Source organism: Lepisma saccharinum, chromosome 26 (assembly GCF_977018435.1).
Source record: "Lepisma saccharinum chromosome 26, izLepSacc3.1, whole genome shotgun sequence".
Lineage (NCBI taxonomy): Eukaryota > Metazoa > Arthropoda > Insecta > Zygentoma > Lepismatidae > Lepisma > Lepisma saccharinum.
This window is the reverse complement of record NC_139254.1, coordinates 7,346,845-7,361,479: the sequence shown is the minus strand read 5'-3', so window position 1 is coordinate 7,361,479 and position 14,635 is coordinate 7,346,845. Positions and strand designations below refer to the sequence as shown.

The window sequence follows — 14,635 nt, the reverse complement described above, 5'->3', positions numbered from 1 at the left end:
ACCTAACTGGTGTTAACACAACAACACCAAGAGTCTTAGAAAATATTTGGACTTAAAAAGGATGAGGAGACAGGTGAGTGTAGAAGGTTACATAATTTAGAACTACATAATTTGTATTCATGTCCAGATATTATTAGAATGATTTAATCAAAAAGACTTATACGAGCAGGCCATGTGACACGAATGGGAGAGGACGCAAGGATTCTTGTGGGGAAACCTGGTGGTAAGAGACCTGTAGGAAGGCCAAGACGAAGATGGAGGGATAACGTTGAGATGGACCTAATGGAATTCGGTAAGGATGGAAAAGATTGGATTGATCTTGCCCAGGATAGGGACAGATGGAAGACTTGTGTTTCTGCAACCATAAACTTTCGGGTTTAAGAATGCTAGAGAGTTAGTTATTCTAATCAAATGTTCTATAGACTCAACGTACGTCCAGACACATCTCTGTGGACACCCCTGGTTGAATTTAAGTCAACTATCTAGCACAACAAGTTAGACATTATTGCAAGTTGTGCTAAATGTTCAACGGATTTTGAAACATTCAAGCTCTTTTACAACTCAATTTGGTTCATTGTATACTGAGATTGGAAACACGCTTTAGTATATTCTGGCAAATATCGCATAAAAGTGTGCAATGCATGGTCTACGTGTATTGAAGTATAAACAAGCACAAACGTGTTAAATATCCGAGAACGTAAAGCGAGTTCCAGGAAAGTTGTTGCAAGTGAACACAAAAAAGAAGTACATAAAATCGTGTCAGTGCAATTAAACAACTCAACTTCGCTCGTCCTGTGGTAGATGAATCAGAAAGAAAGAGCCGTTATATAACTTAATCTCCAGTCCACAACTTTCTTCGCTCTCCGTGAAGCAAGGACAAGGCACGACTGCAGAGCCACCTGGTGGAAGGTTCGAATGTAGCTCAGTTTGCAACATATTGTGTTAGTCTTTGAACACTTTTTTTCCCCAGCCAATTGAATGAATGGAAACTTTCGATTTACAACTTTCACAACTGCAAAAGGATTCGAATGTAACATAGAGATGGAGCACTTAAAAATCACAGTAGTTTAAGTTAATCTACAAAGTGTATGGACATTGTCAACTGTAGCAAGAAAGTTTTTGTGCAACAAAATCACACAATCACGTTTCAATTAATACAAAATAGCGAAATAATACTATTCTGATATAATACTACGTTTCTTTTAAGTATTTCACAACAATTTTGGATTTGAAAAGCGAGAAATGCCACGTAAATTTAATACTTCCGGTTCTTAATTTATTGTCAAGAAATTTGTAAACTTGCATGTAGTGTTATATATAGGGTGTTCCAAAAAATGTATACACACTTTCAAGATGGGAAGTAAGAGAGATGAAGGAAAGAATAAGATAAATTAAGAATGGCGATTAAGGAAGAAAATTAGAATCAAGAAGAATTTAGTGAACGAAACAAGAAAAACAAAGTGGTGAGGAATGACTTAATGAAGAGAAGAATAAATAGGACATTTTTTCTTATTCTAGAAAGGAGGAGCAGCGGACCAGCTCTTGTCCACAAGTGACCATAGCAGGTGTCTATGACCTTCAACAAGAAACCGAACAGGTTGCTGTAAAATTAAGCTTGAAACTTTTGAACTTGCTAATAAATTGACAACAAAAAGATGTTTCCAAACGTGCCACTCTAGTGAATACAAGTGCGGCTTCTTATTAAATATTGAGAAAGCATTTTTTTCTTATTTAAGCCTGTCTTATATAAAAAAGCTTAATTGTGCGGGCTTCGACGAAAGTTTGCTCAACGTTTACATGGATATTGCTAACAATAGTGGTTCTGTAGTTTTTAGACTAATTTAACTACATTATTTTTACCTTTTTAGTATTCAGTTCTCATTTTGTCATCTTTTCCTGCCTCTGACGTTCTTTCATTTAGCAATTATGGGCCAAAGTGGGGTTATGAACCCCACCAACGCCCCCTTGGTCACGCCACTTGATATTATGGAGCTCAATAACAACAAACATGTTTCGTGGTGACTGTCGGAGAAGTAAACAAAAGACTGTCCACTTAAGTTAGCCGTAAAATATGGTATGCCTTTTATTTTAGAATTATCTGAATTTCGGGGCGGAAGAAAAAGCGTTAACTTGACACGACACAACGGAATGGAAACACACTCGACTAATGAACAATTTATTCGATTACAATGCCAACGATTTTTCTTATTAAGTTTCGTAGAGGGAAATTTGTGTGCTTCAGAGTCAGTCTCCCCCAAAACTCAAAACTTATACAAATTTACCGATGGTTAAAACAAAGTTTCCGTGATGACTACGGTACGAAACCAACTGCTGTTGGGGGTGAGGAGGGTTTTTCGGCAACAGTACTCGAAAATATGCTTTTGTAGAGCATCAGCCAAGAATGCAAACCATCTTGTTTTTCGCGTTAGCCATAATGTAGAAATTAAGTATATATACAGGGTGTTTCCGTGACATTGATTGAAATTTGTAGGGTGGATGGAGACTGACCCAATTACCATGGGCGTCGCCATAAATTTTTGCAGGGGGGTCGGGGGGTTGAATTGTAGAAAAATAATAAGTATTATTACCACGGTTATAAATGTTGTTATACAATAATAAAGATTAGAATATAACAAAAATAAATTTTATTCAAAATAATAATAATTATTATTATTTATATGGGGAGACTCGATCCAGCCACAACTATTTTCCATTATTTCTTTTGCATTTTATAGCAGTTAGTATCTGTGATATTAACTTTTGCATGTCTCGTTCAAGAAATGGCTTTAAATGTTAGTTGTTTTTTTTTCATAAAGTTTGTTGTGTGACCTCTCACCTACAACTGTAATTCTTAGAATTTTGAAAACTGTGAAACCATTTGTTCTTTGGATGAAATGGTACAATATAACCTTGTTCTTATATTTTCACTCAATGTTTTTGATCCAATACATTTTTACTTTGATTATTCTGTTCGAATACTAACTAAATTAACTCTATTTCTGTTTTTAGCAATAAGAGTAACAAACGTTCGGCTTTCTTGTATCTTTAAGTGAACGATGTCAATTTCCAGCGGGGGGCCACCGACCCGTTCGACCCCCCCTTCCCGACGCCCATGGCAAGTACCAATATGTGATAACGAACCCCGGTCCACCATTAAAAAAGTTATGAGCCAAAACAATTTGGGGCTTTATATGACAGTGGAGAAATGCAACTATTCAAAATGGCGGCCTTCGCGTCGCAAGAAGCTTCGTCGTATCCGCTCTGGAGTCTGGATTCTTGGCAACAGGTCCTCCTCACTCAAACGGTTGACGATCGGGTGCTGAGCCGAGGGACTGGTAAGAATCCTTGCTGCCTGTGATATCTTCTGAATGACTCCGGGGATGTTAGAGCAGTTGCGACGCTATGGTGCCTGCATCGACGCTGGAGGCCGCCATTTTGAACAAATACTGTAACGTTTTCGTCGTATAGTGCTATCATACTCTGTAGAAATGCCCGTATTAAATCCAGAAGCCGAGATTCCTTATCACATATTGGTACTTGGGTCAGTCTTCATCCACCCTACAAGTTTGAACCAAGTTCACGGAAACACCCTGTACATGAAAATATAAAAATTGTAAATACCTCTTCCAACTACAATTTCCACAACTCTCTTAGTTAAAAACAAAAAAACCCAGATATTTCTAATGGATTCATTCATAAGAACAAAACAAGTTACGTAATGAGACAATTCATAAAAGAAACACGTAAAATAAAGTATAAGAATTGAAGAAACTTACCCCCGGTACAGCCGCAACAGATGGATTCCACCAAACATGGTGTAGATTTAATAGGATAATCACGGCTAGAAAGAAAATAAAAGATAGACGGTTACATGACGAACTTGAAATATGCTGAGGCAAGGTGAAATATAAAGGTGGGTCCATCAGGGCTATTCAACAATCACGGCTAAATGACATCACGTGGCTGTCATTGACTTTCTAAAGAATTAATTTTTATGCAATCAATTATGTATATACGTGATCTTGCGTTGAATTACACTTTAGAATTGTCGTTTTGTGAAAATTTGTGATAGACTTCAACAACCTACGTCACACGTAAATTGCAAAACGTAGAAAGTTATTGATGGACTCAGCTGAATCTATTTCATCTTGACACATCCTACTCGTAAGCACACAATACAATGTAATTATAAACTGTAAAATATCACCATATGCGATCATCTATACATATCTAAGTTAAAACTCATTTTTGTCAAGTGACGAATTGGTTTGAAGATGATGGAAGGTACTAACTGTTTAAATAACAATTGAAAAACAAACTGAACGGGTAAAATCACTTATGAAAGTTTATGGAAATGGACGCTCACTAGGTATGCATGCAGAACAAGCTCCCACGTGAAAGAAGCAATTCAGTTGCTATTGCACTACAGGGATCATTTGCAGAGTTAAAAAAATGCAGCAAATATGATGTAGTAATTCAGTAGAAATGTTGGTGACACCTATCGACCTTATGTTGAACTAAGTAGGAAAATATTGCTTTTTATAATTTACAATTGTAATGATCTAAAGATACAATTGCTTGTAAAAAAAATAGATGTGGCCATGCGATGACGTATCGCCACTTAATTAAAATATGCATTTTGAAATATCTAAATTGTGGTTGTGGTAGTTCAAAGGGTGATACTTAGCACATTACTTTGATATTCTCTGTTTATGAACTGAAAATCGAGATTTTATACAAAGCATTACGAAGGAATAATGAGCTTTGCCAATAAACTTTGTTGCATTATTAAAAACAACAGATTCATTATAATTAAAATAAATTACAGTAAAACCTCGTTAATCCGGACTAATGGGGGGGAGATAAGTTGACCAGTTAAAGAACAGTAGAAAGTGCATTAAAACCTCGTTTATAGCAACAAAATATGTTTATTATGGTGTATTTAAACGGTATAGGCCTAAGTAGACTATACAGTATAGTAAAATATAAGGCAGTACAACAATGCAGTGCTTCTAGCCACATTTAAAACCTTGCACTCTGCTGCTTTTTTTTTTTTTTTTTTTTTTTTTTTTTTTTTTTTTTTTTGGGCCTTCTGCCTGTTCGGATTAACGAGGTTTTACTGTATGTACATGATGAAAGCATATATACATTATCTATAAACGTTTATGAAGTCTAAGCGCTCAATTCTAGAAGTAAAGTGTACATGTTTAGGTATTGAAATTGTATGCTGAGCATAAACAGCTCAATGTACAGTTGTAGAAGTCCAACAAATACGTATATAATGAGCGATAATGACTCAACTCAAAGACGTGACTAATAATTTTCTACTTAACGCAAACTCTTCTCTATATCAGTGTCTTTTCGACTTTCTCAACACACCAGGCAATAATATATAAACAAACAAACAAAAATTGTTTCTTCAAGATGACAAATATCTTAATAGTGCTTGTTTTTAATGGGTCGTGATATCTACGTGCCTGGTGCCGTAAAGGGTGTGGATATTCTTAATGTACGTCATGGAGAAGCAGATGTGGTCAACATCATGCTCCACCCTACGGGAGAGGATAAGTGAGCCGCAGAGCCGGTTGTGTAGGGACATTAAGGGAGAAGTTCCTCTTTGAGATTGAATCCGGGTCTCCCCAGTGGCGGTCAGACGTCATACTGACTGAACTATCACCTATAAAACTATAAAGTCCCTACAACATTAGCAATATGTATTTGAATGCATGGTCACTTGGTTTGAACTTATTAATATGAGCATGTGTGCAGAGAAGGTACCAGGACATATCTGATGATGTAATGCTGATATCGTCTAGGTTCAGGACCGGAACCTTTTTTCTCCCACAATATAAATTCGGTCCAAGTTGCGTATTGTTTCATTGAAAAAGGTTCCAGGACCGAATTTAAATTCATCCTGGGAAAAAAAGGTTCCTGGACCGAATTTAAATTCATCCTGGGAAAAAAGGTTCCTGGACCGAATTTAAATTCATCCTGGGAAAAAAAGGTTCCTGGACCGAATTTAAATTCATCCTGGGAAAAAAGGTTCCTGGACCGAATTTAAATTCATTCTGGGAAAAAAGGTTCCTGGACCGAATTTAAATTCATCCGTAAAAAGTTCCTGGACCGAATTTAAATTCATCCTGGGAAAAAAAGGTTCCTGGACCGAATTTAAATTCATCCTGGGAAAAAAGGTTCCTGGACCGAATTTAAATTCATCCTGGGAAAAAAAGGTTCCTGGACCGAATTTAAATTCATCCTGGGAAAAAAAGGTTCCTGGACCGAATTTAAATTCATCCTGGGAAAAAAAGGTTCCTGGACCGAATTTAAATTCATCCGTAAAAAGTTCCTGGACCGAATTTAAATTCATCCTGGGAAAAAATGTTCCTGGACCGAATTTAAATTCATCCGTAAAAAGTTCCTGGACCGAATTTAAATTCATCCTGGGAAAAAAAGGTTCCTGGACCGTATTTAAATTCATCCGGGGAAAAAAAGGTTCCTGGACCGAATTTAAATTCATCCGGGGGAAAAAGGTTCCTGGACCGAATTTAAATTCATCCGGGGAAAAAGGTTCCTGGACCGAATTTAAATTCATCCGGGGAAAAAAAGGTTCCTGGACCGTATTTAAATTCATCCGGGAAAAAAAGGTTCCTGGACCGTATTTAAATTCATCCGGGGAAAAAAGGTTCCTGGACCGTATTTAAATTCATCCGGGGAAAAAAGGTTCCTGGACCGTATTTAAATTCATCCGGGGAAAAAAGGTTCCTGGACCGTATTTAAATTCATCCGGGGAAAAAAGTTCCTGGACCGTATTTAAATTCATCCGGGGAAAAAAGGTTCCTGGACCGTATTTAAATTCATCCGGGGAAAAAAGGTTCCTGGACCGTATTTAAATTCATCCGGGGAAAAAAGGTTCCTGGACCGAATTTAAATTCATCCGGGGAAAAAAGGTTCCTGGACCGTATTTAAATTCATCCGGGGAAAAAGTTCCTGGACCGTATTTAAATTCATCCGGGGAAAAAAGGTTCCTGGACCGTATTTAAATTCATCCGGGGAAAAAAGGTTCCTGGACCGTATTTAAATTCATCCGGGGAAAAAAAGGTTCCTGGACCGTATTTAAATTCATCCGGGGAAAAAAGGTTCCTGGACCGTATTTAAATTCATCCGGGGAAAAAAGGTTCCTGGACCGTATTTAAATTCATCCGGGGAAAAAAGGTTCCTGGACCGTATTTAAATTGATCCGGAAAAAGGTTCCTGGACCGTATTTAAATTCATCCGGGAATAAAAGGTTCCTGGACCGTATTTAAATTGATCCGGAAAAAGGTTCCTGGACCGTATTTAAATTCATCCGGGGAAAAAAGGTTCCTGGACCGTATTTAAATTGATCCGGAAAAAGGTTCCTGGACCGTATTTAAATTCATCCGGGGAAAAAAGGTTCCTGGACCGTATTTAAATTGATCCGGAAAAAGGTTCCTGGACCGTATTTAAATTCATCCGGGAATAAAAGGTTCCTGGACCGTATTTAAATTGATCCGGAAAAAGGTTCCTGGACCGTATTTAAATTCATCCGGGGAAAAAAGGTTCCTGGACCGTATTTAAATTGATCCGGAAAAAGGTTCCTGGACCGTATTTAAATTCATCCGGGGAAAAAAGGTTCCTGGACCGTATTTAAATTGATCTGGTAAAAAGGTTCCTGAACCGAATTTAAATTCATCCGGGGAAAAAAAGGTTCCTGGACCGTATTTAAATTCATCCGGGAAAAAAAAGGTTCCTGGACCGTATTTAAATTCATCCGGGGAAAAAAGGTTCCTGGACCGTATTTAAATTCATCCGGGGAAAAAAGGTTCCTGGACCGAATTTAAATTCATCCGGGGAAAAAAAAAGGTTCCTGAACCGAATTGAAGTACTTTACGGTCCAGAACCCTTTTACGCTTGCTGATTTTCTCTCCTGGACCGGAATCAAATTTATTTAAAATTCCTTGACTTTTAACAACCCTGGATATCGTGTTGTGATCTGTGACCTACTGTTGATGACGTCACGCGCAGGCATTGCACCCCAAGTACTGGATTACGACCAAACGTCCTGTCGACTGGACCACCTTACAGTTAGCAAAATATATAACTCGATTAGTGACGTATGGAGAAACGATGTTAAAAGTAGAGGGGCGGGGAGCTCTAGCCCACCTTTCTACCCACTCGATTGCAGTTGAGTACGAAACAGACGGATGAATACAGGGAGAGAAAGAGTGGACGCAGAAGGCGATAGATGATAGAGAAAGAAATAAAGATCAAAAGGAAGAATGAAAGAGAGACAGAAGCAAAAATGAAGATAGAGAGAAGGAAAATAAATATAGAGAAATAGAGGGAAAAGGAAATAAGGAACTAGAGAATGGAAGAAAGAAGAAGAGGAAACAGGAAGATGAAGAGAAAGTTAAGAAAAAAGGAAGGGGTGAGTAGAACATGAGAGAAGAAAGATAGAAAGAAAGACAATATTAGTAGGGATAGAGACAAACAAAGGAAGAAGAAGATAGAGGAAGGTAAAGAAATAAAGGGAAGAGATTAGAACAAGAAAAGATAAAAAAGAACGATAGAGCAACAGAGGGAGAAAGGAAGAATAGGAAAGAAAAAAGCGACAAAGAGAAACAGAACAGAGAGAGAACAAATAGAATCTTAATAGAGCAAAGACAAGTAGGAAGAAGAAGGATCAGGAAGATGATAGAGAAATAAATGAACAAGGAGTGAATAGAAGAATGAGAAAGACAATCGTAGTAGAGAAAGAGAGAACGATAAACAAATAGAGGAGGGAAGAAGATAGAGCAGTAAAGGGAGAAAAATATATATAGAAGAAAAATAGAAAAGGATTGATTGATTAATTTGGTGTTGTAAGTCCACTAAATGCACAGAAAAGCTAATCAGGACTGGACCTACAGTTTATAGTGGAATCCGAACCATTACGTGCCACAAATAGAAAAGAAAGATAGAATCTTAATTTGTATAGTTACAACTAGGGAAACAAAAGAAGAAAAATACAAAGAAATAATTCAGAGAAAAGGAAAGAGAAGGAAAAAAGAACATAAACTTTTAATAAAGTAGAGAGAATGATAGATAAATAGAAAGAATAAAGAGTAAGAAAAGTTGTAGAGAAATATAGGAAGGAGGAGAGAATAGAAGGATGTATAGAGATGTGAAAGAAAAGAAAGAGATTCGTAGTAGACATACATTGATAAACAGAGAGATAAAAGAGATGATAGAGAAATGAATGGAGAAAGAGACAGGAATGGAAGATATAATGTTAGATGAGATAGAACGATATAGAAGAAACAGTAGAAAAAGCAGTGTCTTAGGAGGTAGAGTCGACGTGAACACAGAACTTTGGCGACAAGCCTCGTATAAAAGAACAAACGTTGGATGGATGCTAACAACAACATACCGTCCATTCTATCCTGTGATCTTCAGAACAGCTCTGCACCTCCTTTAGCCTGTAAGATGGCGCTTGCTAACATCTGGACTCTTTCCAGAGACTTGCAGATCGGCGACACCCGTTTATACGACCGCGGTGAAAGTGGACACTCCTGGAGACCTTCCAGCACTCCAACACGCACTATTGACCAGTCGACACTGCGTAAGATATCTTCAGAGCTCGGTACACGCACGAAACACACACATGCCCATTGGACAAGGTATCTGGGTTCGTCTTGGAAATCCATGAATCACCTTGGCTCGCGATTGGCTGTTTGAGAATTGAATTTTTTATTCGATGTGGAAATTACGTAAAAAGAAATAGGAGCATATGCGTAATGCCTTTGCGAAAGGCCATGCTGACATTGTTCTGCGAATTCTCCGATTCGACTGGTCATTGTGCCATTGGGCAAAGCTTTCTGTCATCAAGTCGGAGACAGGGCCTCATCCAGTGGCGTAGCGTGGACCATATTTGTGACGTCACATTGAGTCAGAAGCAGGCCCGTCACGTGGTTTCTCTCTATGTGATAGCCAGTGATGTGCCGTAGACTATAAGTTTATGTCTACACGTAATCCACGCGTAGATTACATTGGGTTGTAGTTTACATAGACTACGTAGACAATCTATAGTGCATTAGAATTAATTTTCAAGGGTTTCATGAAAGGAAAGTGACATTTTCAACTATATTGGTTCCTAACGAAATAAAAAGAATCCTATTTACAACAAATTTCTCTTCTCTTCTATTATCAACTATGGAAGAAGATAAATAGTATGCAAAAAACAACAACAGATGGCAGTCGTGAGGCAAGAGTGGTCATTTTCCCATAAAACGCTAGAATATTTATTATATTAGGTCTCTTCCTAGGTGAGAAATTGTTCGAATTTGGAAGAAAGAGTATGAAAATTTCTTCTCACACATCAGCAACTGATACGCAGTATAATTTTATTTTAATTCCACGGCTTCCTTTGCTAAGTTATCACCTTTCGCCATGTTGTTTACATAGATTACGTCATCTAAGTGTATAAGATAGTCTACGCGTAGACGCACATCACTGGTGATAGCATTGGATTTTCCATAGTAACTGGTACCTATTAAAATTGTATCTTTCAGGAAATATGTAGTTTTTCAATTGTTCTTATCAACGGTCCATCAGATGAAGACATCGCGAGATTGAATACAAATCTAAAAGCTCAGAGCTTAATCATTCTTTCAGTTCCTTATACGGCAGTTTACAGTCACACACAATGGTATGCATCTGTACAGAAAAGAACAATTGCAGCTATTGTATCTGGCCAGAGTGACAAGTGCGTGGCTTACATGTGCCACACCACCCCATCTGTTGGCGATATAATGAAATTGATGAAGGGGGGGACTCTCAAAGAATACCTTTGCCCAAGCCGGGATTCGAACCCGGGACCTCTGGCGCCGTGGTGTGCTGTGTCAACAACTCTACCACGAAGGTTGACTGGGAAGATGGGTAGAGGCTGCGGGACTGAGACATTCATCACATCAGTTCTAGTATGTTCATGGTACGACGTTATGCACAGGGGATAGTTTTACCCTTATCTTTTTTAATTTTCTTTCAATCTCCTTCAAGCAGAGACAAATAGAGACTGGGCCAGTAGTGTGAGTGGGATATGATCCACAAGATTTGCCGCCAAGCAACCCCTAGCCCCAGGATTGTTGCGGTTTGCCCCCTCCCCCCATGAGGAAACAAAGAAAATCTCATTAAAATGTAATATAGCTTATATTCAGTGATGTGCGTCTACGCGTAAACAACGATAGTCTACATTCTACACATAGACAATTTTATACACGTAGATGACGAAATCTATGTAAACAACATGGCGAAAGTATGATTACTTAGCAAAGGGCGCTGTGGAAGTAAAAGAAAATTATACTGAGTATCAGTCGCTGATGTGTGAAGCGAACTTTTCATACTCTTTCTTTCAAATTTGAACAATTTCTCACCTAGGGAAAAACCTAACATAGGAAATATTCTTGTGTTTTATGAGAAAAAGACTAATTTTACCTCACGACTGCCATCTGTTGTTTCTTTTGCATACTATGTATATCTTCTTTCATAGGTGATGAAAGAAGAGAAGAGAAATTTGTCGTAAATAGCATTCTTTTCAGTTCGTTAGGAACCAATATAGTTGAATATGTCACTTTCTTCTCATGAATCCCTTGAAATTTTAATGCGCTTTAGATTGTCTACGTAGTCTATGTAAACTACAACCCAATGTAATCTACGCGTATATTACGTGTAAACAACGCATGTAGACGTAAACTTATAGTCTACGGCACATCACTGTTTATATTTAAAGATTCTTAGTTTGCATTATTGATTTTTAAAAAGTTTAGCATATTTAAGAATATTTGTCGTCAGCGTGTCTGGAGCATCTTTAAAGAAACATATCATTACAATCACTTTGGCAAGCAGAAAATTCCAGCAGTGTGCTACCAGAATACACCTCTGCCAAGTGTGAATTTCTTCAATGCACATTCTGACTTTGTTGTCTTTTAAAAAAAACTTTGAATAACGTCCTCTTTGCACGGCACTCATGGCTTCAGCCGCCCCTATCCTGGGCCTGCCACCTAGAATCGATTCCGTGAACTTCTCCTCAGTATGTTGTTGCTGCATGAGAGAAAGTAAAATAGGACAGAGAAAAGGGAAAAATGAAGAGTGACAGAAAGAGAGATGAAATTAGGAAAGAATGAATAGAAAGGTACCGGGACAAGACAGAGGGTAGAAATGAAACAAGTAGGGAAAGAGAGAGAAATAAAAACATTAGGTGAAAGAAATGGACAGCGAGAGAGACCAAAGATACAAAGCAAATCATAGTGAGGGGAGAAGAGCGAATTCAAGAGAATGATGGGCAGAAAGCGACAACTAGAAAGATATAGAAAGAGAACAAGATTCGAGAAATAGAGAGACAAGGAAGCAACAGGAGAGAGAAATAAGAAAGCAAATCAATGGGACATGAAGATAAATAGATTAAATCTAGTCAGAGAAATGAAGGGGAAAAGAATGATTTGCGTTTCGTGTCCAATATCGTCCCGACAGATGTCGTGGTACAGTCAACGGCAATATAAATGGGACACCCTAGATCCTGAAATTCTCGCTTCCCTTCAGGAGAAATAAAGGGGCAAAGAAGGCGATAGAAGCAGCTAAAGAAAGAGATTGAGAAGTAAATATGAAAAGGAAGAATAACGAGAGAGAAACAGAAAGAACAAGAGATGAAATAATGAAGAAAGTAAGAAGTAAAAAAGGATAGAAGTAGAGGGAAAGAAGGAAGACCTAAATATGAAAATGAAGATTGAGTTAAGAAACCAAAGTGTAGGGAGAGAGAGAATGAAAGGGAGGGGAGAGTAGAAGACGAAAGAGAAGAAAAGAAAGATCAAACTTCAGCTTGTATAGGCAGAACGCTAGAGTAAGAAAAGAAGAAAAGGGGAAACAAAATAAGAAAGTGCAGATGGAGAAAGAGATAAATAGAAGAACAAGCAGAGGGAAAGAGGGAAGAAAGATATAAATAGAAGAACAAGCAGACGGAAAGAGGGAAGGAAGATATAAATAGAAGAACAAGCAGAGGGAAAGAGGGAAGGAATATATAAATAGAAGAACAAGCAGAGGGAAAGAGGGAAGAAAGAGATAAATAGAAGAACAAGCAGATAGAAAGATGGAAGAAAGAGATAAATAGAACAAGCAGAGGGAAAGAGGGAAGAAAGATATAAATAGAAGAACAAGCAGAGGGAAAGAGGGAAGAAAGATATAAATAGAACAAGCAGAGGGAAAGAGGGAAGAAAGAGATAAATAGAAGAACAAGCAGAAGGAAAGAGGGAAGGAAGTGATAAATAGAAGAACAAGCAGACGGAAAGAGGGAAGGAAGAGATAAATAGAAGAACAAGCAGAGGGAAAGAGGGAAGGAAGTGATAAATAGAAGAACAAGCAGATGGAAAGAGGGAAGGAAGATATAAATAGAAGAACAAGCAGATGGAAAGAGGGAAGAAAGAGATAAAGATACACAGAGCGAAAAGGAAAGAAGGAAGTAGAGAAAGGAAGGAGAAACAGGAAAGAAAAAATTACGATCATTACAACCCAAAATGGTCGGTGGCTGTACAGTACAGAGAGGTAGGAAAATCAACGTAAAAGTTACAACAGTAGATATAGATGAGTTTACAGAAAATAAAGGGGATGAATTTATTACTATGTAGTTCAAGGCTAAAAAGAGACGTTGCCTTAGCTGGGAATCGAACCCAGAGCCTCTATTCTCGTAGAGGCGTACCACAGAAGAGAAACAAGAGACCGGAAGTGGTATCGGCGAAGAAAAAAGAAAGACGTACAAAAAACTAGGCGTTGTTCGCAGTAGGAAGCCCGCGACTTTCACCAATAGGCAGGAAGTTTATTCAGATCTTTGCGTTTTTGTCCAATTAGGTTTTTGCAGAGAGATAATTTGCTTCCTTCAAGGTTTGCCATCATCCTGTGATTCCGTTCGATCACCTTGGTACCGTTCCGTCTTTAGTATTCACCGTGGATGATCCACTAAGGAGGGACGGCTTGTTTTTGAGGTGTACCGCCCAAGTTTGGCGTCTTGTTGGCCTTGACAGGGGCCAAGAGCCCCCCTCTTCAAGAGGTATCCTTACTCTAAGGCCATGAGTGACACTTTTGGGTCGACGGAGGCCCTCTGAGGAACCAGTGGTTCTTGAGATGGAAAAGTATGTGGGTAGACATGTTATTTTGTTTATATTCCGTGTTCTCTTGCTGGAAAACAAGGCTGGAAAATTGCCGCTTACAGAGGATTCGAACCCGAGACCAACATGCTGACGACTCTATCAGTCAGCTGACAGACTACATCAGCGTGGTTAATTTTCAAATACTTAAAAATATCGTTAGAAATATAAGAAAAATAGGATGGAAGAAATTTGGATAGGGAGATAGACAGAATAAATATAGAAATAAAGGATGGAAAATATGTAGCGATAAAGAAAGGAAGGATTTTGAAAAATAAATAGAGAAAAAAAATTCTTATATTTGGGTAGAGGTCCTATTAGATCTATTGATATCTGTTACGTGTCCATAGGAGCGATGAAAGGAAAATGTTTGACTTAGACAATAACAGATGGCAGCACGAGTGACAAAGTATAAAACTAATTCTAGCAAAATAGAAAGGTGGAAA

General features: G+C 38.1%; 1 protein-coding gene across 1 annotated transcript in view; it reads right to left on the bottom strand.

The window, feature by feature from the left end:
* LOC145979449 (uncharacterized) overlaps nt 1-14,635 on the bottom strand; it is a 215,684-nt gene that overhangs the window by 39,791 nt on the left and 161,258 nt on the right. Inside the window, exon 3 of the mRNA XM_083112352.1 lies at nt 3,777-3,841. Coding sequence (XP_082968478.1) covers nt 3,777-3,841 — 65 coding nt within the window. The remainder of the gene's footprint in view (nt 1-3,776; nt 3,842-14,635) is intronic.